The sequence below is a fragment of the Aythya ferina genome (assembly GCF_964211825.1).
Source record: "Aythya ferina genome assembly, chromosome: 5".
Lineage (NCBI taxonomy): Eukaryota > Metazoa > Chordata > Aves > Anseriformes > Anatidae > Aythya > Aythya ferina.
The window spans coordinates 54,492,591-54,519,332 of NC_140301.1; the positions used below are offsets into that span (position 1 = coordinate 54,492,591).

The window sequence follows — 26,742 nt, forward strand, 5'->3', positions numbered from 1 at the left end:
AGTTGTTTTATATGGTATATGAGTTCAGGAACTTTGTGCTGTCTTGACTTGCCAATTCTCCCTGCAGCATCTCTTTTAGTGCCTCTTCTTCTTGTTGTTCTGTGGGTCAGAATCAGGCCATGTCTGGTTTTATTTTGGCACTCTAAGGAATATCATGTTCCCTGTATATGTTGTTCTTCATCAGTGTGCTTGAAGCTGGTTGTTGACTTAAAGAGTTGACCAAATGGTAGAAGTCTCAAATGTGACAAAAGAATATGGGGTTGCAGAGGGAAAGAAAAAATTAGTATCTGCACATTTTAAACCAACAGAAAACTGAATTGTAGCTTTTCCTGCAGTCATACACAAGAAGCAAATCCATAGGTAGCCAAGTCTTACCAGTTCAGCTGCTTATGGACAACACTTTTCGTCTTTTTTTTTTTTTTTTTAATCTCCTTTTCCCTTGCACCCTTCAACAAAGAACCAAGTTCTAAGCTCATGATGGGGTTGCCTCTGCCCAGCTGCGGATGTTCAGCAATGCCAGTGGAGTTGGGCAATCTCTAATGCTAAGCTACTTTAATTAGCCGCTTTCTTTTCTCACCCATGGCAGTTCTCTTAACCTTCTTGGCTCCAAGACTCTTGTTCTCGGCATCACGTCTCATCTCTTGTGTACTGGTTGCAACCTCTTGAATTGCCTCTTCAGCGTGGTCGTAGTCTGCTTTTATGCTTGCTGCTGAAACTTTAGTTCAGGCTTTGCTTGCTTCCCTCATCTAAATTAATCTGAATTTCTTCATTAAAGAGAAGTGCAAATTACTTTCAGTTCAGCACTGATCTTCATCTGCTTCAGACTGCAGAGCCTAATGCCTTGGCAGAACAGTCTTTGAAGGCTAGATAAGGAGCAGGCAGACATTAACTCAAATTATGGACCAGACTTTATATTTTTTCGATTACTGTAGAAAATGTGTTTTTCATTGTTGCTTTGAGTACAATGCAATCATTGGCTCTATGTACTCAGGTTATGAGGATGGCTTTCCTCAGGCTTTTTCCATCCTTGATGGAGATACAGAGAGGCTTTCCCCTGGGACGGGAGGGCACTGAAGTGTGGATTCTTCTTCACTGAACACCTTTACCCATGTTCAGATGGTGTTGGTAAAGATACGAAGTGGTATCAGTGATCTTGTCTTTTAAGAAAAACATTTGGTATCAGAAATGAATGAAATTTCCTTGTTTGTTTAGTCTCTGTGGAGAATTCTATACCTGAAGTATAGATACAGAAATGATCTACAAGAAGATGCATTTAATTACAAGTACTTGTTTTGAGCTTGGCAAGGGAAACTAAGAGATTACAAAGAGTGTGTACGTGAAGGAAGCGTAGGTTTGTGTATTTGGGAGGTCAGGTACTTGACTCCCTTTGTAGTGTTTGTGGATGTTCTTTCATAACTGAGAAACAAACTGGGCCTCGTTTCTTCGATCTGCTTCTTAAAGTCGAATTATAGCTTTAGTGGTTAGGGAGCAACTGGAGCAGTGGAATAGGCTTATGCCTTAAATGTCAGTTAAGGTGGAGAGAGAGCTGAAGAAGGCCTTTCTGTTGTAAATAGTGAAGTATTTTTCTTATGTAAATAGGTGTTTTATCCTCCAAATGTGCTTGATCCTTCATGTGCTGAGGTGGTGGGTTTTTTGTTTTGTTTTTGTATTTGAGAACCCTTAGATTTTTTTTGACTGCAGGATAAGGTGACAAATGACAGGATGCGAGGAAATGGCCTCAGGTTGTGCTGGGGAGGTTTAAATTGGGTATCCTGAAGAATTCCTTCACAGGAGGGGTGGTTAGGGCACAGAAGGGGTGATTAGGCGTTGTGACAGGCTGCCCAGGGAACTGGTGGAGTCACCATGCCTGGAGGTGTTGTAAGAGATGTGGATGTGGCTCCTTAAGGACATGGTTTAATGGTAGATTTAATAACATGTGATGGCTGAACTTGGTGGCATTAAGGGTCTCTTCCAACTGAAACGATTCTGTGTTTCTGTTCTAAGATTCTATAAGCAAGGAAGTTATTCAAAGCAGGTTTTCAAATTTAATCCGCAGTGTTCTTCCTCTGTTGCTCTGCTAATTCACTGCATGCTGACCTAGAGGTATCACAGTCCAGGATAATAGCTACTGTAATTCAGTCTTCAACTGCATTAATTATTTTCTCAGCTGCCTGTCAGTTGCGCTTCATTCTAGTGAATTAATCAAGTGGCCATGTTATGTCGACATATCTCATCTGCCAATTAGAGTTGTGTCACCTGCTCTCTTCATGTGGGAATGTATGATGAAGAGGTTGGAAAGCAGTTTAACGAGTAAAAACCTGATGTTTTGTTCTAAAACAGGCTTACAACGGTGCATCTTATACATTGCTATTGCATGAGCTAGACAGGAGAAGCTGGCAATGGGGCTGTGTAGGTTCCAGATATCCCATATAGGACAGTAATGGTTATGTGCTTTTTGCAGTAGCAAGTGAGCAAAATTGAGTGTGGTGCTGTACCAGCACACCTTGTCCTCCACACACCCTGCTGCTTCCTCTAATGGCATGACTTCAATATTACTGATGTTTTTCAGTGACAGAGATAAAAGAATAAAAAGAACTCTTCCTTCTTGCTCCCAAAGCAATGCCCACAGATAACTAAGGCTATGTTTTCAGGAATGGGGCTTAATTCTTCACCTTCTAGAGCCTTTAAAAACGTAGAATACTTTAAAGAGTTGTTAAGCTTAATACATTTATGTAGATATGTTTACTTTATATGTGTAGCATGTGCATGATGTGTGGACACACCTCTCTTAGTGCTTTGTTTTTACATAGTCTATCAGATGCTAGATATGTTTTTTTATTTAAATGGAAAAAGCCTTCATTTCTCAGAGGTTTTCTTACTTTATTTCTTCGCAGAAATTATCTTAGAGCATGGATGCCAGTAAGAAGACTGAACCTCCTTTATCTGTAGAAATGGTACAACAAAGGGCCAACCCCGATCGCAGTCCTTCAGCATCGATTTATGTTCCAGAGCAAGGCGGCTACAAAGAGAAATTTGTAAATGCCGTGGAGGATAAGTATAAATGTGAAAAATGTCACCTCATCTTATGCAATCCTAAACAGACTGAATGTGGACACAGATTCTGTGAGACCTGCATGAATGCCTTGCTAAGGTAACTCTTCTTGTACTGAAACATATTTAAAACTTGTGAACTGCTGAAAACAGTATGAACACCACCATAGTTTTATGCATATATTAAGCTAATGCCTGGGGCTGGAAGTAGTCTTCATCTTGTCGATTGCTTGCTTATTTCTTATCTATATGCTGGCACAGTCATTTGTGTTTTCCTCTGGGTGAAGATGAATTAAGCTTTCCATAAATATTGTTGAAAATATTGGTAATGTGTTTTAGTTCCATGCAGCGTTGCATTAAGTAAAAATTGCATTGCCTGGAGTGTAGATTGGGTAGCTATTTTGGTCCAGAACCCATTTAATAATCTGGAGCTGTGGCTGTGTGAGGAAGTGAGCCTGCAGAGTGATAGTACCTGACCTACCTGTGGACCTGTCTTTGCAATTGAGTGGTGGGACCCTTGGGTAAATGTCACGTCTTATGGGGAAATGAAGCTCCACAAACATTCTGTATCTGTGGCCTGGGGCTTTTTGTTTTGTGGATTCTGGCTGCAATGTTGCTGAGATCTTTGGTTCAGAGTATAGAATGTGAGTGTATGTTGCAGACATAAAATAAATGCTGAGAGATACATTCTTTCCCAGTGTAGGTAAGGATAAAAGTGTGGCTATTGAAAAAGGAGTATCTAGCTTTTAAGAAACATCTGTGCATCAACAGAAGTGTATTTCTTTGCCTCTCAACTTGGGTGCATTGCCAGGGATTTTATTCAGTAGTGTGATTTTGACACTTGGTCTGATATTTGGAAACCATTGTCCAAGCTTTAATCTCCTGTTGTAAATAAGCAGTCAATAGTTCCATTTACTCTTGGGAAAGCAGAAGTACAGAACAAAATGAGCTTGCTGGACGTTACACATAGGACTACTAATCTAGAGAGGATTTGTCTTTGGAAGCTCTTGGTGATCTCCCATTTACTTTTTGTCACCATTTTAAATCTAGGCAGCAGGCTATATTTCACTTGGCAATATTGTAAACTCGGGAAGGTGCAAATTAAGAATACATGCAATATGGCAAAAGAGGTTGTAGGATACTACATTACCCTGTCATGTAATAAAGAATAAGATCTGTACAGGGGAAATACCAGTGCCTGCAGCTCACTGATCAGCTTCTATAGGTTTTATGCTACAGCATGCCAAATTGAGGAGGGGAAAAAGACTTTTCTTTCAATACCCATTTTCAGTTAAGGTGTAGTTTGTTTTAAGAAATGCAGTTTTTTCTTTCTGAATGTGTGTTTTGGAAGGCTCTTACATGGTTAATAGCAGTGACTGCAGAAAAACAAACACCTGGCATGCTTGGATGTGTACAGATGGACAGAGCAGACCCTTAACAATCTAAGCGGTAAGGATTCTGGCATTGCTGGAATCTGGGCAGTTTTCCTTCCCTGCTGCGAGACATGCACATGTGCTTATTACAGTGCAGCTAGAATATGTGTAATTTTACCTTCCTGTTTTTTTAACCAGTCTGTTATTGAAAAGAACACATGGGTAAGGCCATCTTCACGCTACTGTCATTGTGGTTACTTCACCATATTTAAGTGCCTGTTGCAAACAAATCCTTTAAAATTAAATTTATAGCCTTTTTTTTTTTAAAGAAATCAAAAAATGTGCCATAAAAAAGGAAGAAAAATAAGTTGAAATTGTTTCTGTATCTGCCACCAAATTTTGTCATTCAGTGTTGGTATGCTGCTGCACACACACTGATTACATGCTCGCAGGTTCTTTTCCAGGGTTATTTGAGGACAAAGAACTGGGAGTCAGTGTAGATAACACAAAAAAAAAAAAAGTCTGCTCAATATGCAGCTGTAGCTTAAAAGAGCAAGTAGGATGCTTGAGTGAATTCAGTAAAAGCGAGGAAAGGATGACATTGTATTAAACACTATATGCCCTCAAGTAGATTAGTTACTCTCCCTTCCTTTCTTTTTTTTTCTATCTAAGAAAAATATCACAGATATTGAGGCTGCGAGACAGTGAAGATGCTCTGAAATACGTTAAGACATAAAGAATGGTCACTTCAATGAGTAGAAGCCAGTGGGGTGATTTGAAATAACTATACTGAACTAACTATACTGATTATATAAAATAATCAATTCAGCCTTCTACATTGATCTGCAATGCTGCAAACAGCAGCAATTTGCAGTCTGTCGGTGAGATGCTTTACAAAAGAACTTACCTAGCTGCTAAATAGTGCTTTTCATCCACAGATCCCAGAGCTTTATGAGGGAGATCAGTATGTGTATCCCCATTTTACTTGGGGGAGAAGGAGCTGCAAAGAAATAAAGGGATTTGTATTTAGATAAAGGGAGCAGGGGTCTGTAACAGCTACTAAAACCATAACAAATGTGAGAGAGATGGACATGTATCCTTTTATGTTAAAACTATTTAAAATTCTCTGTCAGAGAGAGTAAAGTTTAATTATGTGGTGTTTGAAAAACATCTGGGTAATTGAAAGAGGCAATATTTTGCCTGTTTGCAGTGATAAGAGAAGGAAAAAGAATTGTGGATCAGGTGCAGGCTTGTAAAATAGAGGATAAATTTTGATGACTTGAAGAAAACCACTCTGCGGGTGTCTAGAGGCATCACGGAGGTCTTACTGCCTTGGGAACGCCAGACTCTGTTCCAAATTCTTGAAATAACATAATGTTATCTCATTATAATAAGCTATATTTACTTCCAACAGTTAAAAAAAATAAATAAAAAAATAAAAATAATTGAACAGTCTTAACCAAGTAAAATGCCTATTAAGGTGAAGTTCTTATACTGTAAAAATTCAGTTGAGTTAAAATACAGCTTTTTTCTTTTCTCTGCAGTTCTTCAAGTCCAAAATGTACAGCCTGTCAAGAAAGCATAGTGAAAGACAAGGTATTGTTACAATTGTTTCTTACTCACAGTACTGAATTGTGTAGCATATCTAAGATGTGTTAAGTGCTTTCTGGCAATTATTTCATAAGCCTAATAAGCTATCTACAGAACATAGTTTTGCTCTAGAATCTGAGCTGTTTATTTTATCTAGGAAGACAGCTTATTTTTGATGTTAACTACGTGGCAGAAAACTGTGCTGGCTTCATCCCTAATGGTCTGTCCAGATGTTGTATCTTGTTTTCATAGCTGGAAGCTGCAGCAACATACTGCACTTCTTTCATCAGCTGGAATGATGGTAACAAATATTGCATCTACTGTAGGTTTGCAGAGGCTGTGACAGGTCTAAGCAAACCTTACTCCTGCTTTGGCTCTAGACCATGTCTACTGTTGACTAGTTCTGTTTTACATGGTGGTGTTTTGTGAACCACACTGGAAACAAAACTGTGTGGAGTTACAGTAACTGTAACAGACTTGGAGACTTTTTATTTGGATTAGTTATTTCACTGATAATCTCTGTTGTATTTCACAAGAAAACTGTGTTGCTTCTGAAAGGTTGAGGGTAGAGAAAATTATTTTTGACTATGCATTTCTTACATTAGACTTTTCTGAAGTGTTTAGTAAATTCTTTGTGTCAGTAGTCTTTACTGCCTGAATAAATGCTTCTAATAGTAACCATTTTCAAGAATATGCTAGTGGATACATCAATCTCTTCTTGTCTTAACACAGAGCACTTCTCTGAAAAGTGCTTAATTCAGTTTTGACATGGATGGGCTTTCGAGGAGCTCAGACCAATAATCACGATGTCTACTTTATTCATCATTTCAGCTCTGGCTTTCTAGCTCCCAGTACATATAAATATGTACATTTATGATGAAAGTTCAAATATCTTTAAAATAGGAGGATGACACAAAGGGCAGCATATATTAAATATGTTAGACTAAGTGTGCAAGTCAGGTGGTGATTTTCATGAAACTGGAAACCTGTCTCTTCCCACAGAATGTTGGTGTCCAAAATCATTATAGAGCTTTTAGACGGTCTTGGCAAAACTTCAAGAATCATCTTAACTTCAGTTGGCAAAGCTGTGCCTAGTAGCACCGTGTATTACTGAAGGGGGGAGGAATGACCTGCAGTGCTGAAAATTGGTTATTTAAATGAGATTTGTTGATTCATTAAACTTCACATGTACATCTGAAAAGTAAATAAAAATCAGTGACCTGTGTCAGATTGGTTGCAGTATTTTTTTTTTCTTTACTGATACTGGGGATAGATTTATAAACACTGGACAGTGCTGTTGTTGTTATTAAATGCTGGCATGCCGAACAGTTCCGTGGTTGGAACTGTAGGGACCGTAAGCTGTAGGGATACGTTTCACAAAACCCCATTTATCAGTGAAGTAGTCATAGTTGGACTTGGTCTTTGGTATTTCCAAATGGCCATGGATGCAATTTCAACTAACTAGGGTTTCTATCCATTCAGTTTGCACTTAAGAACAGCAAAGAACAGCCATAAGGGCATCCAGTCCTTTCCCAGTTTCTGCCCCTAGCAATAGGGCTTCTTGGTAGTGTCATTACATTCTCTCTGAAACAGATTTTTTTTTTAATGGGATATCATGTGTAAAAGGTACAAAGTCTAACCCCCTTAGCTCTCTACTTCTAACTTCTTGCAGTTCTATTATAGATAAAAATGCCGGAAAGGCTTACAAACATCAAAATGGAGAGATGGTTAAAGCCTTCTTATCAGTGAAATAGTAAACCTCCTCTGAACTAAGACCTTAGAATTTCTATAACTATGTACTATCAGAGAAGTGTAAATAGGTGTTCAAACAAACCAGGCTGGTCATTGGGTGACTGACTTCCTTGAAATCCTCTCTTTAAACCACTGTTTCAACTCTTTTTTTTTTTTTTGTCTTATGGTATTTTATGTAACGTACTAGCTTCCCAAATAACGTGAAGAGTTCTAGTTTACATCTACTGTAGGCAAACAAATAGCAAAAATCATAACCTTTTCTTTTACCTTCCGCCTTTACTGTATTTGTAGTAAAGGTGGAATAATAGTAGAGCATCTGTCCAAATATCTTTTGTCACTGGGCTGCTTCACAGTGGAGAAATCTGTGATGTGCACATTAAGAAAAATCGAATGGTAGCATTTTATTTTTGGCACGTAAGGTTAAAATTAAATGACATCGCTGTAGCTGAATTGCATGACTTCTTTCTTTGAACTTGCATATTCTTGAAGGGGTTTAAGTTTCTAAGATGAAGTGGCCTTTGATCTTATTTTATTTTTTTCCCTTCAGGTGTTTAAGGATAATTGTTGCAGGAGAGAACTTCTTGCCCTTCAGATATACTGCAGAAATGAAAACAAGGGCTGCAAAGAACAACTGTCTCTGGGTCAATTACTGGTAAGTAATCAAACATAGTCATAAGCTTTCTTTTGAGTTAAAGAATGAGAAGAAATCTTGCAAATGAAAACCCTGGCCAGTGTCTTGCTCACACTGGTGATTAAGCTGCTTATTTACAAAGTTGGAATAGAGTTAGATCCTTTTGGAATTCATCTTTTTGATATGCTGTGAGGGATTGTGGTAAAAAAATAATGTGGTTGTGTGACACTAAAGCGCTCTGAAACGTAAAAGTGCAAAGCAGGGACTAGAGAGAACTAAAAAAAAAAAAAATCGGGAAAAATCCTAATATATACCTTAAAAATGTGAGGGTTTTTTGGTGTGTTTATTTCTTTTATTTTTTATTACCAATGATAATCCTCTGACATAAGTGGTGGTTTATGCATGGAGTTGTGTAACCTTTGGCTTCAACAGACTCATACAGAACTTGCAGCTTTGTTTCACAAAGGTATAACAGTAATCTAGTAATTTAACAGTCAGAAGGAATGGTTATACAGCAGTCTGCAGTGAGCTGTGTGGGTATTTAAACTTGCTGTGAGTGAAACAGATAAAGTATTTAAACCCTAAAACCTTGAAGCAGCATATATGTCTGTCAGATAACATACATTGAAAAAGAATTCTTGCCTTTTGTTTAATTAGTCTGTGTGAAATTTCATACATACGCAACTTTCATACTGAAAGCATTTATCTTTACCTAGAGAGCAGATTTCACTGTATTAAACACTGTCAATTCAGTGTTACCTATTCCTGAGTAGACTTGTTGCTATTTGCACACTCTCGTATGCAAGGTAACTTCTCTTACTTTGGTCCTAAGGTTACTTTGGTTTTGAAGTTGTTTAACATGGGATGTCTTCAAAGGAGAGAAGAAATGCACAAAACTTAGTTGGCTTGACTTTTCTTCATCTTTCAGATGCATTTGAAAACTGATTGTCAGTTTGAAGAACTTGCATGTCCTCGTGCTGATTGCAAAGAAAAAATATTAAGAAAAGATTTGCCAGACCATGTAGAGAAGACCTGTAAATACCGGGAGACAACTTGTAAATACTGTAAAAGCCAAGTCCCAATGATTATGTTGCAGGTGCGGTATTTTCTTGTTTCAAGATTCCATATGTTAAAATGGAGAAATAACTCTTCATGTTATGTTTAACTGCCAGTAGAGTATTGTCCTCTCAGACTTAGTAGCTCAAAACAGAAAATAGGCAGTCTTTCGGAACACTTTTTTTTTTTCTGTGCTACATTCCCCAGCTACTGCAGTGACTAGGGAATGTATTCTGGTTTAGTTCTGATGTTCAGATACTGCACTTTAAAAAATAAATTAGATTCACTGCCTGATAATGACAGTACAGTAACTTCTGCCTTGCTTTTCTCTTTTGCTTAAATTGATATAATCTAACTCCTATCACAACAGTTAAGTGTTATACTGGAAATACATAAGTATTAGCTATTGACTGGGGAAATAACTTTTTTTGTCTAACCCTTCTTGGGTACAGTATGAACTGTTAGAGGAAGGAAGGCAGCAATGTGGTAACAGAATGTCTTAGTGTGACCACTAATGGTGCAGGACAGGCCTAGGCCAAATTTCTGCTGTTCTGGCATATAAGTAACTTGCCTGATAAGCAGCCTGTTGTGAATTACTAAGTACAGAGCAGAGAATGAGAGAGACATACATTTTTTTAGACATAGAATTGTAAGCTGAGTGTGTGCATTATTTCCCATATTTTATGCTGATTGTCTCTTGCTGTAATTACGATAGCTCTCTATTTACATAATTTCTATAATTTGATAGTTTCTATAATTTGACAGTCTTAGATTTCAGCCCTCTTAGTATGCTAAGAGTGGTCATTCTCAGCTATGTTCTTGTATATTGTTAAGTGAATCCTCACAATGATGAGAAGCATTCCTTGCTCAGATAAGCTTTTACAAAAAAGCATAGGCTGAATCTTGCCAAGTTTGGAAGTATGTCTTTAACATATTTCAGTATATACTTGCAAGGTTTGGTACAATTAGTAATTGTGCAATTACCTAGCATTAGGTGGTTGAGATATACAAAATAGGCAAAGAATATTTTATGTACCTATTTTATTCTTGCACATGCAAATGTGAAAGTGTGTTTAGTTAGATTATGGCTGGTATTTTCCCAGAATTTTCTTTAGTTTGGGAATGGATAATAGACAAAGAATGACACTAAAAAATGTGTTCAGTCTTAATGGACAAAATCAGCGAGTATTAGATAGGTCTTGTTATACAACTGGTTTTCCATACCTAATTAACATGCTTGTGGGATCCTTGTAGACAATTGTTTTTTATTGGGGCAATGCAGTTATCACCATTTACATTTTTTGAGTCTGAAATCATCCTTACCTTTTGAAGAACATAAAACTCTGTGTTAGTTTCAGAAATCTCTTTTATCAGATATTGGTGGATTTAACACTTAAGAAATCTTTGAACAAGTGGTAGCTTTCAAGATACTCAGAAGCTGAGACAAGGTTTTCTACCAGATTTTAATTCAGTGATTTACCTTTTATGTATTCATGTTGGAAATAAGAATGACATATTACACTGAAGTACAGAAAAGAATAGTTGTAAATAAAGTAATTATTCTTCTCTTCGAAGATCTTCTCCAGATCCTTTCCTATATTTTCAGAAATTCAGTGATTATAGAAATGCTGCTGCTGTTGTTTTTTATGGCCTGATTGTGTTACCTCATTATACTTTGGTAATGAGGAGAATTAGAAGCTTAATGAGACCGAACATTTGAACGAAAGGCTCCTTTTGACTTATTAGAGTTTTGTCACCCAGAGACTGAGTTCATCTCTAGCTTCTGTAGCCTAATTTTTTTTAACATAATAATGACTGAAGCAGGTCTCAGTGACTTGAACTGAAAATGGAGATAGAGGGAGCGTACTGAGAAAAAAGGTATGCAAATGGAAACAAAAATAATTTTACCGGAGTACATATGGTTTGTGTCTTCATAGAATCCCATGATCTTGGGGGGTAGGAAATCCCCGTTGTTGAAGGCAGACTCTCTAGTTAACAAAGTTAGTTCACTTTTTTTAGATTGCATTTGTCTTGCCTGCACTGTTGATAGGTGCGTTAATGTTTTTTGATGGGTAATCCACAAAGTTAGTTGAAAGTTTATCCTATAAAATTTATAGTTGGGTAGTGTTAAGATACAGATCTGGAAGGACAGCATTACTTGGTGCCTAGGCTCTTTGCTACCTCCCTGCCCCTGCTAAGGCAATCTGAACTTCAGTCAGTAGTTGGCAATACAGCTGAGCTGGCTGGGACAGCTGCTGGGGTAGACATGAGACCTTGCTCCCTTGTTGCTGCTTTTGGGGCTAGATGTGTCCCTAATGTGGCCGTAGCTTCTCTAGAGAGCTGTGTTAATATTCTGCCTTCCCTCACCTGTGCTCGCTGCTCCCCAAGTGGTGTGCTGCCTTTGGCTTTAGGTTTTATGTGCTTGGCAGCATGTGATATTCAGATATTCTGCCATGGGAATGAGATCAGTCTGTATCCTGAGGTCACTGGTTTCACTGGGTGGACCTTGGGAGAGGAGCTGGAGAGAGGGCTGTCAGTGGGTTGCATGGGGCCTTTTTGTTATCAACCGTGAGGGAACTTTGAGCATTTATTTCATAGCCTTATTCAGATAGCCTGGGTAGGTTAGAGAGAGCTAAAATTAGGGAAGGGATGTTGGAAGGGAGTAATTTTATTTTGTATTTCCCAAACAATCGGAGAAGTCTGTAGGACAGTAGGCTCCCAGGGCTGCATGGTAGTGTGTGATGTCTCTTCAACACAGTGACGTGTGGGGTCCAGGTCCAGTTCTTAAGTCTGTCAGAAGATATGGTCCTATAGCTGTTCTTCGTGAGAATACTGCAGTCGCTGTGGCAGAAGTTGTTCTGGGGAGAGGTGTTCTCAGTCTGTGCAAGCACAGAGCCTGTTTGGGTAGCCAAGTCCTGGTGGGGTAGGCCTGAACCTAGCTCCTTGCACCTTTCAGGAGGCTGTGCTGGCTGTCTGGCTGAGGAGCAACCTAAGCTTTCTTGCTTTCTGTCTCTGACTGTGTGCGCTACACCAAGTGAGGTAGTGCAAGTCAGAGGGATCCCAGGAAGGACTTGCTTCACGCAGAAGGACAGGATGCCCGATCTGCTTTTAAAACCGAGGACGTATATGTTCTCCGATGCTCACAGATTTATGACTGAGTTCTGAACCAAGACCTTTCACATCTCAGAGCTTGCGTCTCCCTTGTCTTGGTTTTGTTTCAAAGATAGACATCTATACTGGGCAAAAAAGGCATGCTACATCATCTTACTTTTCTAGTGGGCTTATAAATCTAAACCTTTGTTTCCTTTGCTTTTCTTAAGTACCAGAAATGAAACAGTTTGTTTCAAGTTGAATGGGACCTTTCCCTGACACAAAATGAAAACTTTTTTTCCAGATTTTTCATTTTGCTGAGAAAAACTGAGAAGAAATGCAAATTCAGTTAGACTGGGCCTGATTTTCTTCCCTTTCTATGGTGTTTTGGTTTGACAGCAATACTAAGGTATCTGTCATCAGCTAGGTTCAGATCAAAATGCCTGCCTAGCAGTGTGATAAATTTCATCTCTTTGAACATTGGATGTGTAGCAATGAGACTCAGTATCAGATGTTTGGGAATAAAAGTTAGAAAACCATCGGAAGGGAAATATCCTTATATAGGAGGGAAAGCTTATCAGAGATGGTGCAATGCATATTGCTGGAGAGCTTTTTCATGCACTGTATGTTCTTAAAAAAAAAAAAAAAAAAAAGGCATAAGGACATCTGCAGTGGTTCTATTCACTCTTAAAGGTGCTTGATTTTTGTGAGTAATTCTTGAGGGAGAAAACTTGATTTTTATTATTTCATTGTTCCTGAGTAAAAACAAAATACTAATCAAGAAGATTTACTCTAATGAAACAAGACAATCTTTATTAAAGTTTTATTTTTTTGTTCTTAAAACAAGAAAATATTTATTTTTGGTTCAGAATCTATCAAAAGCATTAAAGGATGTTTCAGCAATTGCAGTTGTGTAACTGCACAATTAGGATTAATGTTGGAAAAAAAAGTGTATTTTTAATTATTGTAGGATGCTTTTCTTTGCAGGTAAGTGCTCATTAACTTCAGAGTACAAGCTGATCTGTGGTTTGTTTGCTTTTTCCTCTGTAGAAACATGAAGATACAGACTGTCCATGTGTCATGGTTTCATGTCCTCACAAATGTAGTGTTAAGACACTCATGAGGAGCGAGGTAAGAAGTCTTGCCCAGTGTTGTGCTGGAAAATCAAATATTTTTTTAGTAAGATCTCGCAAGAATTTTGCCAGAAGCCATTTCCTTCATTAAAATGTGAGATCTAAAGAAAAGCTTTTTCTACCACACAGTTAAGTGTGATTAACACTCAAGTATCTTTAATGATTTATTGAAAAACTACTTAAAAAATAATTTCTTAGTTTTGTGTCTATATTACACTTGGCTTACCCAAGACTAGTGCATGTCTCTCCTGCTTTCTTTTTAACAGCATCCCCCCCTCCACCCTACCCTAGTGTAAAGCATTTGTTGAGCACAATAGAGCAGCGTCTCAGGGTAGTGATTGTTTGTATTAAAATAGAATGAGTGAATGAAACTTTAGTGCACGTTGACAAGAGTTAAAGACTAGAAAAATATAAGGAATTGCTAGAAAGCAGAATCATTCTATGGAAAAATGTAAAGTAAGGTTATTAAATATGGGGAAAAAATAACAAATGCTTGGAGAACTAGCATGACGTACAGGGTAACATGAATACAACATGCCTACAGCCAGATGCAACAATGCATAAAAATTTCTTTTAATGCATAGAGACTTACAACGATAATATAGACCAGATTAAAGCAAGCAAACAAAATAAAAACCCAAACACACAAAGTGTCATCTTCGAACAGATCTTTGTTCTTATAAGCAGGTATAGGTAGCTTCTGTCAGTCGATGTGCATTATTTTTTTCCTCAAATAGAACTTTCTGAGGATGGGGAAGAGCTTATTTAAGTCTTCAGCACTCTGTAAACCTCATTTAAAGAAAGCCAAGTTTCTGATCTGAGGATGTCAGCTCATCTCTTTCTACTTATACTTCCTCGGTTGGATTTTTTTCAGTTACACTTGTAAATTATTAATCATACATCACAGTACCCAAGGTGTATAAAGCACCTCCCAAACATGGGCAGCATTTTCCTTTAGGATAATGAAATCTAACATGTATGTTAGGTAACAGAAATTAAACAGAAATTAACAGAAATTAAACTGCTAAGAAAAAAGAAAGTATATATCCTGGGCCAATTCTGTCAGCAAGTTTCTGAATTAAACACTTCTGAGTTTAGACCCTGGTTCTGGAGCACTTGTGCATAGTTAAATCTTGAGCAGTTATTTTGTGAAGAGGTATATCTTACTGCTAAAGAGAATTGTCCCACTAATTTGCATGACATCAACCCAGGCTTTATCACTTCATTGCACATATAGCCAGATAGGAGTTCTGAAACCACTGGTAGAATTAGAACTTCAATCTTGCCCTGCATCATACGATGTTACATGTTGCTTAATTTTTTTCTGATCCCATCAGTGTATATATATACGTGTATAATATAGCTTAGCTGCATGGTTAGGGACAACAATTCTAATGCCGAAAATGGAAAAATGCCTGCCTAACAGTTTGAGAAAATTCTGTAGCGCACAAAAAGCGACTATCTAACTGTAGAATAAATGGCAATTTTTCATGTTTAATTCATAATTCTTTGGCAGACTTCTAGTTTGGAGAAGTTGAAAATGTGGCATTCTAGTAAGCCTGCTATACCACATGTCTCATTCTTATTTGGTCTCTTTTCTGAACCGTGTGTTTCTTTTGAAACTACAGTATGAATTTCTACAGATAGTGAAATGTAATAGGTGTATATCAGAGATGAGTGACTGCATCTCGGTATCAGATTGTAAAGCCTGTCCTGTCCGTTCCAGAGCTGCAGGTTCAAAGCAGAAATTGGTTCGCCCCTTCTTCCTTGGAGGTGGATGAGCTGATGAGTCATATGGGACTTATTGTGTGGGAATTTCACATGAGATCTTGAAAGCCAAAAGAGTGGTACCAGCTGAGGAGCTAGACTCTAGCTCCTGTCTGCTTTGTGGGAAAGACAAATTGCAGATCCTCTTTTTGAAGAGAGGGTGTTTGTTGCTCTGTCCTTTGCAAAAATGGCTCTTTGCTCCAACTTTTAGGCAGTTTGCATCTAGCTGCTGCCCTCTGTGCTGCAATGGCTGTTGTCTGTATATATGCATACGCTTCTGTGAATTGGTTTATTTTGAAAGGAAAAGTGGTCTGTGTTCATAATAATCTAAAATACTGGAATAAATCTCAATCTGTGAAAAATGCAGGCATTTTACTAATCAGTTTTAGTCCGGTGTACTGCATTTTAAAAAGTTACTTAACTGTACCTACTATAAAACTGTCTGTTTCATGCAGTACTTGTTTAGTCTTTTTTGTGTAATATAACCATTAATTTTGGCACTGAGAATTGCATGTTATGTTTTGAAAAATTGGTTCCTTGTGCAGTTAGAGTTAGAAAAGATGTACTTTGCTACAGTGAAACTGATCCTAAGACTTAACTAGAACACCAGTAAAAATCACTTGGTGAGCAAAGATTAGTCATTCATTAAAGTCAAATGAAATAATACGAATAATTGTGAACTGTTCTTGTTTGCTTTTTTAATTGGGTTGCTTACTGAAATAGTCTTTAGTAGAAGTTTCACTGTATATTAAATGTATCACACTGTATACTGTATTGGCATGTGCGTGTGGTTTACATATGTGTATATAAAGTATTTGCACTTTAGTTCAGACTGGAGAAAATATACACACGTGTATTGTATGTTCTGCAAATGGCACACTACAAATCTGATAACCTGTGCCCTTTATGTTTTGAGCATTATCATGCAAACGTCTTTTGCCAAAACTCACATTTTTTTCCTATTGCAGTTGAATGCACATTTGTCAGAATGTATTAATGCCCCAAGTACCTGTAGTTTTAAGCGTTATGGCTGCACTTTTCAGGTCAGTATATAACAATTATACTTCCCAATTGATGAAAGTCTGCAAGTAGAACTTAACTCTTTGACGTGAAAGTTCTGGACTTCTCTAGTCTTGGTTAAGAAAAAGTCATCCAGTTGCACCAAATGATTAAGCAGCAGAGATGATTGTTGTTTTTTTTTTTTTCCATTTTAAAAGTAAATGATATTAAAAACCCATACATTCCTTTAATGCTTTGAGAGTTCAGTTGTTAGGTACATCTTTGTTGAAACAGGGAGGTTGACATATTTGAAGAACTTAGTAAGTTAGAATAAGAGTAATGTTGCTTCTGTTCTTCAGAAAATAAACCAGTAACTTCACTTGTTTCTATGAAAGTATTTATTTTCTTAACCTAGGTATGTTTATATTTTCTTTCATTTGTTTGTCTTAGCATTTTTATTAAGTTTAGACATAGATGAGCCCATTTAAAACATGTATTATGTGCATTCATATGTCTGTGTGCACATAGGTGTATAGTCAAAGTATAGCTGAAATCTGTTTAAAAAAATGTTCTAGACTTTAATCTTAGCACTCCCTGTGATGTTAATTAAAAAAAATATATATATCTAACACTGGATTCAGTAGTAGTATTCCAATCACTTGTAATGTTCTGCTCCCGATGGCATATATCATAGCGATTTTGTATGCTTATATAATGAAAGGATTATTCAGGAAATTTCAGAAACTGCTGACAGGAAAAAATTGAGTTTATCAGATAGTGTCATTCGTTTGTTAGTCCATGATAGCTTAAAGAGACAAGAACTGTAAGTAGCAACACTTCTCAATAAACTACTTCCAGCAGGTATTTCCAGTTTTTTAAATAATGAGCATTCATCATTTTAAGTGTTAGCAGTAATGCTCTTAGTTGTAGAATTGATCAATGCTATAATCCTGCCCACTGTTATGTCGTATGTATTGCCATTCATTTTATGTATGTATATGTGTGCATATATGTACATATATCCACATATATATTTTTAATACTTTATATAGAGTACATACTTTGAGGATCATTGAAACCTCTTCAGTTTCTTTGGAGCATATCTGCCATCGATGCTAATACACTCTGCATTGCAAAACACTTACTGAAGTAGGTGTAATGCAACACAATACAAACAAAGTAATATGGTCCGCATCTTATGTACTCTGTATATGATCTATGTGTGTTCTGTAAACTTCTTATACAGTGATTATTTGTAACAGCATTTATAGCTTGTGCAGAGGCAGCGTATTTGAATATCATAGAGCTATCATGATAACATCTTAGGATGACAAACTAGTCATTGAAATATTTCTCAAAGTAGTTGATAAAGCTGGCAGTTTCCAGTGATGAATTTGTCTTAAATATCTGTCTTTAATACTCAACTGAGGGTAAATTTAGTGCTTTTGAAGCTGCTTATGAAATACAACAGAAGTTTAAATTATGCTTTGGGGAATTGGACACTTTAGGTTTTGTATGCCTCAAGAGTTTTATTATGCTTTATTTAGTGTAAAGCTACGCAGAAGGCTCTGAAATACAATTCATTTTGTAAATCTTGCTCGCCTTTATTGTCTCTGACGTATAGAGTTTATTGGATGGAGATATATGGCAGTTGTATAAAACACTTGCTATATTAACTGTTTTCCTGACTTTTGTAAATTCTCAAGTAGATTTCCCTTCTCTCTACAGTTCTGCAACATGCATCCGTGAACCAAAATACATAGTGTTGGTTCGATGTCTTGATATACTCTTTCTTTGTAGGTTTAAAAGAAGTGGAATTGGCTAAAATGTATAAATTCTTTGTTGTCACAGGGAACAAACCAACAAATTAAAGCACACGAAGCCAGCTCAGCAGTGCAGCATGTTAACTTATTGAAAGAGTGGAGCAATGCTCTAGAAAATAAGGTATATCTTCTACTCACTTCTAATTTTCATTGATTTCTTTAAATCATCTAAAAGTACTGGAAGAAGCACTTTTTTTGTTTAACAGCTGTTCAACAGTACAGCTAAAGCAGTAGTAGGCTCCAAAAGCACTCAAGCCACATATTGTAACGCTACCTTTATTATAATAGAATGCTATAAGAAACTTGGCTTCGCAACTCCATGTACAATTTTCCTCATTGGTAGCTTATTAGTTAAAACACTCTGTTCACTTAGATAAACCACCTTAATATTTAATATAATGTCCAATATTAAATACCCTCTCTGAGCTGCCTTCTTAAAAAAAGAGGATTCTGAAAGCTATGGCAGTACTATGAGCTGTATTTTTTCTACCTCAGTATTTTTCAAGGGGTAACGTTACTAGAAATAGCATGTAATAAACTAGTTTTTGTTTATTTTTGTTCTTGCTCTCCAAACTTGATGACCTACAAAGGTTAATTAAAGTAAACATCCTGTAACTCTTGGGGATGATGACTTCTGCTTTGGCATTGGACCAGAGTGAAGTTGTTGCAGTGCATCCTTGAGTTTCCTAGTATTTTAGATTGTTTGGGATTTAGGAGATTCTGGAAATCACACAAAGAACAGCCATGATCTTGGGAATAGTTTAAATGACTTAATTCTTAATTGGAGAGCAGATGGTTAAGCTTCTGATTTTTAAAATGCAAAATTTCCGAAGTAGTTGTTGCTTTTTTGCATCTTTTGGAAAAGGTTGCTGTTCTTATAGTTCTACATACGTTAAATAATACTGTTGCTTTTTTTTGGTGGTAGTGGGGACCCCAGAACTAATAGAACTGTTCTAGAAATGCAGGCAGAATAATCAGGAGCCCCTTTAGGTTTTTCTAGAGTGAGTTAAATGAGAGTAGTAATCCCAGCCTAACTTCAGTGGCACTTGGATATGTGTGGCTTGTGACTTCTGTCATCTCCCAGCAGACTGCTAGCAATGGTTTAGCAAGCTGTCTTGAAAGTGCTTTCCTCTGCTGGTCTAGCACAGTGCTCTGTCATGCATGGGTTTCCAGCAAAGTCCTGCAGCTACAGGAAATGCAGTTTTAAAGCAGAAGTTAACAGGAACAGCAAAATACAGTTTTGTCCCTAGCATATTAGTCTGTGGATTGCATTTTTTTTTTTTAACTTGAAGTTCTGTAAGGGAAACCATTGAGCCTGCGAGAGGTCTAGTGCAGTGTTAACTCTTTTCACGTACAATTTTTACTAAGTGTGTAAATTTTAGTTTGTTGGTCAATATCAATACTTAAGCTTGCTTTTGCACTTGAATCTTTCTGTTAATGTAGGAACTGTGCATTTTTGGTTTTAACAGATACCAATTCATATCCTTAGTTTTGTTTTTCATTAGTCTGAGTAAAATGATGCAATTTATTTTGCATAATTGGGGAAGAAGCAGCGTTCCCTGTGACTTCCAGAATAGATCACTTCCTGCCTTTTGGCAGTGTCCTGAGAGGTGCTTCATCATTTACAAAATGCTCAGCAGTTCTGTGTCTGTCTCTTTCAGAGCTAAGAGAATATACACTTTACTATGTTTTTTAATGTGTTGATAGTTCTTTTAACTTCCATTTAGGACATAACTGCTTATCATTGTTTGTCCTTTTTTTTATTTGTCCTTTTTCTTTTTCACTTCCTGCTTTGTAGACTTCTTCCTATTCATAATAAAGAGTTGAATCACTGGAAATCCCAAGACAGTGCCAAGTTACCAGAATAGCTAACCACATATCATATGTTAGTGACTTTATTCTAGAGAAGGGTAATAAAATTTGTAACTTCCTTGTTGTTCTCTTTGAGAAAAAAAACGCTCTGCACTGAAGACAGTGCAAAGTTGACTTGGCTGACGAATATCACAAATCATGGCCCCACTGAAGTTGGTGGAAGTCTTGTCACTGGTTTCTGGAGAGTAAAGATCTCATTAGGGGTACTCACTGTGAAATGCAGGGGATAGGAGACGTTGCCTTCTCTCAGTCACAGTGTTTTTTAACAGAGATGTGGAGTACGCAAGCTGAAAGCCTTCATAGCTACAAAGGCTGTGCTGAGTTACGACTTAAGTATTTGAATGGTCTTATTAGCAAAAAGTAGTTAAGAGGAGGTCAGATTTAAAATCTTGAATCACAAGTTTGTGGGATGAATTAAAATTGAGTGTCCTATTTGCTCTGTTATGGGACAGACTTGCAGACTGAACTCCTCTAGGTTTTATGGTGATGGAAGTAATGATTTGAACACGATTTTGTGGCTTTGTACCATTCTTAAAGAAATCTGGTAGAAACAGTTTATTTTTAATGTGACTTAAATATGGGACCTGTCTGTTCTAATCAGATTCTTTGTGGCTTGAGGGTTTCTTTCAGTCTGTTTACTAATCAATAGTGGTAAGAATAGCTTTATTTGAAAAACTGCTGAATAAGAACACACTTTACCCTAGCAGTTTTTCAAATATGACCAAAAAGTAAAGGAAGCTGATGGTTGATGCAGTTTGTAAGTGGATGCCCTGTTTCCTTTACGCTGTTTTTCATTTAATTAACCTAAGCTCCAAAGACTTATGCCAAATGTAATTATGAAACTGCATTTAGTGTTTAAAGATTTCTTATTCACAAATTGCCACCTAAATACAGTTACTGAGTTAGCATCGACTGCTCTTTATGATTAAGGACTGCAGGACATAATTCTGTTTCTCTTATGATCTGTAAAACTGCGTGGAAAATCTTGGTACAAGATAAACCCACGTGTTATAGCTTGTACAAAAATGGAAATGTAAGGCAGTAACACTGTGCCACTAGCATTACGACTGGGAGGCCTGAGCAGGAAAAAGTGAGAGGGAATGTAAAGATCACGATTAACTGAAGAACTCTGATTCATTAAGGAAAAGGAGGATGTAAAAATGGCTACCCCAGCAGATCTGAAATAAGTGGGAGGCAGGGGAGCTAATTTAAATTTGCACTTGTTCTTGAGAATTTTCTGACACCTAGGCATGCATTCCCATAGCCTCAGGATTTTTGCTCCCTGCATGGGTGAAATCAGCTTAGTCTCATTACTGGTGACCAGCCCTTTTGTGCTAGTGTTTGATAGATAAAAGGTGGAGCTATTTTAAGTGTTTCTATACACACATGTTATGCTATATGGAAAGGTAGATACCAACCTATAATATGAAGTATCATCTCTCTCTGTTTTTGGGCCCATGTTCAACGCGCTGAATGCCTTTGGACTCTGGCGGTCCTTTTGTGCACAGTTTAGGCTAGTATAGAGATTAAAATTATTTGCCTTTTTAAACAGGCTAGCTGCTTGAGTCTGGGAATGCAGTGATGCTCAAGTAATCCAACTGTGTCTGATTAGAGGGCAGTTACAGTAGTGGAATTCTACAGAGGTATCCACATCAGAAGTAAAAATGGTGTGACCCCAAATGCCAGTGTATTTGCTGAGGCAGGGGATAAGTTTTGGGGGGAACATGAAGTATCTAAGTAACTGGTCTTAATGTGGAATGTTTATCAAAAGATTTTGGTGGGTTGAAAACAGTGCTGCTCCTTATCCGCATTAAAGATCTAACTGTGGAATGAGTCTGGATATAGGATCATTAAGGTTGGAGAAGACCTCTAAGATTATCTAGTCCAACCATCCACCTGAATGTCCATGTCCAAATGTTACTTTGGGTTGGTTTTTTTCCACGTTTTTGTTGTTGAATAATCTTACCTAGGGAAAATGAGGTCAGGGGAAAAAAAGGCACCTTATCACCACCCTTCTCCAAACCACATTAATGAACAGAACACAAAATAGTGTGTACCTGCAGTAACAGAGAATATTTACTGTATTACTTTCATCTCCAAGGAGATACAATATATGATATTCTTGTAACAAGGCTCATGTTTTAAAATCAGAATGAGTCACTAATGAATGAATTCATAAAATGTCAATACAGAGAGAACATAATCATCAGTCTGTCTCTGTAGCTCTTTATTCTTTTTTTTTTTGCTAGTAGACACCATTGGATTTTCCTTCAGATACATGGATCCCTTCTATATTTGTTCATCAAAGGAGTCTTCATCACCATCACATTCCGTGAAGCCAAGTCAATCCCATTCAGATGCCATTTTAACTTAAATTTGCTATATATCAGAATAGATTGGAATAAGTGGAATAAGACTAATGTTTCCCTTTCCTAACTAGCTTTCCATCTGTCCAACTTTTCTTTGGTATCCCTGTCTGTGAGGGCTCAGGTTGGTTCTTCCAGCTCCTAGCCACTGTCAAGTCAATGGTTGTTGTACTAACAAGGTAGTCATGGTTCCACTACCTGGTTAGTGGAAACTGGGAAACCAAACCATTAAATTACAAACCAAAGGAAAGATTATGCTTAGAAACAAGTTCTATTGCTGTTTGTGTATCCCATCTGTACTTTTATTAGCCAAAGTTGTACCAGTACCACTCTGGAAGTGGAAAAGTAGCTACTGGAAGGTTATGTTGGTTTTGTTTTGTTTTTTTATATTTACTTTTTTGGCAAGACATAGAGGAGATCCTAGTAAAATCTTTCTCCCTTTCATGTATGCAAGACAGTTTAAAAATAATGAAGTTACAGGTATTCTTAATAAACTCTGGCAGGAGTAATTGTAGAATTTTTTCCAGGTGGCCTTGCTCCAGAATGAAAGTTTGGAAAAGAACAAGAGTATACAAACTTTACATAATCAGATTTGTAGCTTTGAAATAGAAATTGAAAGACAGAAGGAAATGCTGCGGAATAATGAATCTAAAATACTTCATTTACAGGTAAGAAATTTAGAATATCCCCATTAAAGCAGAAATGGTAGTAGCTTCTGTACTGTACCTTTACACTTGGGAAGTGAGGCGTTCAAATTAAAAGCGGGGGGAGAGTTGACCTTATTTTAAAGGTACTCTAAATTTTTTTCTTCTGGTCAGCAGCTGGCTTGTTTTTGTTGGAGTAAGATACTTCACCAGAACACCACAGTTGACGACCCAATGTTAAAACGAAGCCCCATTAAAAAAGGAAAATTATTAAAAGCAAAGTTAAAAAATATCTGAAGAACAATCATAATTATATTTTACTCTGTGAAAAATACTTAATACTTGTTTGAGGAACTACTGTCAAACGACAGGAAAAGCTTAGCACCTTAAAACTGACATACTTATTGTATATTTCTTTTCTACTTGCTGATATATTAAGAAGTATTAATCATGAGTGAGATCAGTCTAGGGTAGAATTAAAATCCAGAGGTAGTACGATGTATTGGAATACTCTTTAAAAAAAAAAAAAAAAAGCTTTCTCTTGGCCTTTGAGCCTCCTGAGAAAACTGCATCTATATATTCCTTTGCTAGTAGGTCTGAGTTTCGTATTCTGTGGTCTGAATCACCTGGCCACAAAACATAAAGTAGAAGCCCTCTGGGTACAGTAGCACAGTGCTTAGCCCAAGTTGAAATACTTTGCTCTGTGTTCAGACCTAACTTGGAATGTGGATGCTGGGAGTTTGTGTTAGCATGCGTGATGTTACACACAAGTAGGGGAACTTCAGGAAGTAGGTTAGCGAGCTGCTGTGAACATACTGTTTACACATTATGTTAGCACATCTGCTGCCAGAATATCAAGTATCTGCTTTATCATCCATTTAAAAGGAATGTAAATAAAAGTAGCTCTTTCACTTACTGTTCACTTCCTATATTGAACTAGAGAAGTTCATACTCAGGACAGATGTAAGTCTCCAAATTATAGTGTAAGTTAAGCGACAGCAACTTTTCTCTGTATAGCACGTACTCTTGCCATGTTCTGCCCACGTGGTAACCAGTCTAGCCTGCCTTAGCTGTTGTTACTTGGTCTGATGATAGTTTGGGATGTGGCTGCATGCTTACAGTATTGTGTTCTGACATTGAGAAGCTAATCCATGTATGTACTGATATTGCTGATTGAATCTGCCTGGAGGTAAGTTAATTTGTAAGCCTGGGTTTTTACACGTGCTGTCTCAATAACCAGTGATGAGGAGGGAAATGTAGAAAACATAGCACAGTTTCTTGATTGTCTTGATGACTGATTGCAATGTCTTTGATTTCCCCAAGCCATAAGTGTGTTAACAAAAATCAATTTTCAAATGCTTTGTGCTTAGAAAAACAAAACAAATAGAGTTGGCAGATTGCAACAGGTATTTTTGATGGGTAATAGGTACTGAAGAGGGTGTGGGTTTTTTGCTTTTTTTCTCTTCCTGCCTCCTCCTCTTTACTTGTTTTTGCCAGTTATTTTAGTTTAGTTATTTTAAGCCAAGCTGCATTTTTACAGCATTTTCTGCCAGATTCCTTTCACTTATTGGAACTTCCTGGTTCAGTCAGGTTGTTAAAGCCATCCTGGAAATTCACCTCAATTTACTCCTCCCTGAACAACTTGATTGGCCTCCTTCTGTTGCCTGCTAGGAGCTGAAGGAATTGGTTACCTGGTGTGAACAATTTTCTGAGTTGCATTGAGCAGCCATGACTGTTGCAGAGCCACAGATAGCTCCAGAGCTAACAGATTTAGGTCTGGAGAACTACTACGTGCGTAGTCCCCCACGTCCGATGCGTGCTAGTACCTGCCAGTAGAAATTCAGTATTGTCATTTAGTCTTCTGTGGCACGGCAAGAACTGTTTTGTTGAGCACAACTGGCATCATCTGCACTGTGAAGCATTTTAGCCCAACTCCTGAAAAAGCATCGAAGGTTTATGGGCACTGAAATGAACCAATAAATGGGTTCTTAGATTGGCCTTAGGACGTTTTGATTCACATTAATTTTCTATATACTAGTGTCTAGGGAAAGAATTGCTGCTTTTTCTAGCTCTGTTCCACTAGCTTTACCAAGAGGATATGTGATATTTTTTTTCAACTAGTATCTTTTGGAAAAAAACATTCACATCCAGTCTCCAGTATCTTTGAGCATACAGAATCATACTAGTAAACCAAGTCTTAAACTCAGTGTGGACATGAAATGTGTAAGACAAAAGACAACCATCTTATGAATATATATTTTTTGATAGATAATACATCCCTTCAAAGAAAGAAGGATACATAATTTGTTTCCCAGTAAAGTAGCACCCTTGGTTCCTTTTCTGGTGTGTTCTTTTGCTGTTCAGTTTTGCTCTATCAGTTGCAATGGAAGGGTGCAGTAGGAACATCTTAAAGAGAGAAAATGGCAAATACAGTTTGGTCAGCTTATGAAACTTGCTGCATTCTTTTAATCATAGTAGTGCTAATATTCAGAAAGTGACTTACACAAACCCAAACCTTAAATGAAAATCAACGTCCAGAAGAGTAGTTTTTCAGGTATATAGCTCTGTAGATTAATGATCTGGAGAGGTCAGTTGCTGGAATAAAAAGTTCATGCAGAAAATTGATGTCTACTTGAAAATTTATGAGTACAGTATGAGACATCTGTGTGCTTTCTAATGGCATAATTAGAGAGAGTAAGGTTCTCAACTGCTGCATTAAATTCAGATTTAGTACATCAGTATCTCCCAGCATGAGGGAGACTTGACTCCCTGTAGGGTAAAAAACATAGAGATCCCACTGCTTTTTTAAAAACGGGATGCAAGTTTATTTCAGATGATTTTGTATCTTGAATTCACATGAGGAGGTGCAAGAGATTAAATGCTACACACTTGTTAAAAAGAAGCTAAAACCCCAAATCGGTGGTGTGCATACGAAAGCAGAACATTGCAAACAGGTTGATGGAGGGAAGTTGGTCCCTGGTAACAACTTTGAGAAAGCTTTCTTCTAAAAGGAAAGTAGCTTATAACTGTTTGCATCTTTGGCACTTTCCCAGTTCATCTAAAAATGTATTTTTGTGTGATGCTGTGTTAGTGCCAGGAGGTCCCAACAGGAAATGAGAGCATCTCTGTGTGAGACACTGTACAAACCCCAAAGCATGTTATTGTCCTTGCCTTGGAGAGTTCATGTTTTGTGTGAGTACTGGAAAAGTGTTAGACTTAGGCACACCTTAGTTCTTAGTTCTCAGTAAACTTAATGGCCGAGTCCTGTGGCTCTCACAGTGTTCATTCAGGCCATTTCTTGGTGTGTTTCTTTTTGTATGTATAGCAAACAGCTGTTCTGTTTTGTTTTCTGATTATTGTCAGTCTAAAAGAGGGTGCAACTGTGTCAGTAGCTGAACGATTAGTATGTCCAGAAAAGTTGCTTGATCTATTTAATGGAACCATAGCCCATTGTGAAGGAAATCTGTCTTAACCTTAAACCACAGTCCTAATCTTGCAATATATGTAAGTTTATATAAGCTTGTTTTAAAAACACCAACATAGAAATAAGTAGTTAATCTTGAAATATGTTGGATTACTTTGTGGTTTGGGGACA

General features: G+C 37.3%; 1 protein-coding gene across 12 annotated transcripts in view; it reads left to right on the plus strand.

Moving 5' to 3' along the window:
- Nucleotides 1–26,742, plus strand: part of TRAF3 (TNF receptor associated factor 3) — a 71,052-nt gene that overhangs the window by 33,643 nt on the left and 10,667 nt on the right. For 9 of the 12 annotated variants that reach the window (XM_084521789.1, XM_084521778.1, XM_084521786.1 and 6 more), the window contains 8 exons: nucleotides 2,895–3,151; nucleotides 5,969–6,020; nucleotides 8,314–8,418; nucleotides 9,326–9,493; nucleotides 13,594–13,674; nucleotides 16,412–16,486; nucleotides 18,294–18,386; nucleotides 23,031–23,171. In XM_084521789.1, coding sequence (XP_084377915.1) covers nucleotides 2,910–3,151; nucleotides 5,969–6,020; nucleotides 8,314–8,418; nucleotides 9,326–9,493; nucleotides 13,594–13,674; nucleotides 16,412–16,486; nucleotides 18,294–18,386; nucleotides 23,031–23,171 — 957 coding nt within the window. In that variant the 5' untranslated portion in view covers nucleotides 2,895–2,909. The remainder of the gene's footprint in view (nucleotides 1–2,894; nucleotides 3,152–5,968; nucleotides 6,021–8,313; nucleotides 8,419–9,325; nucleotides 9,494–13,593; nucleotides 13,675–16,411; nucleotides 16,487–18,293; nucleotides 18,387–23,030; nucleotides 23,172–26,742) is intronic. The other 3 variants (XM_084521779.1, XM_084521780.1, XM_084521781.1) reach the window with 3 other exon arrangements.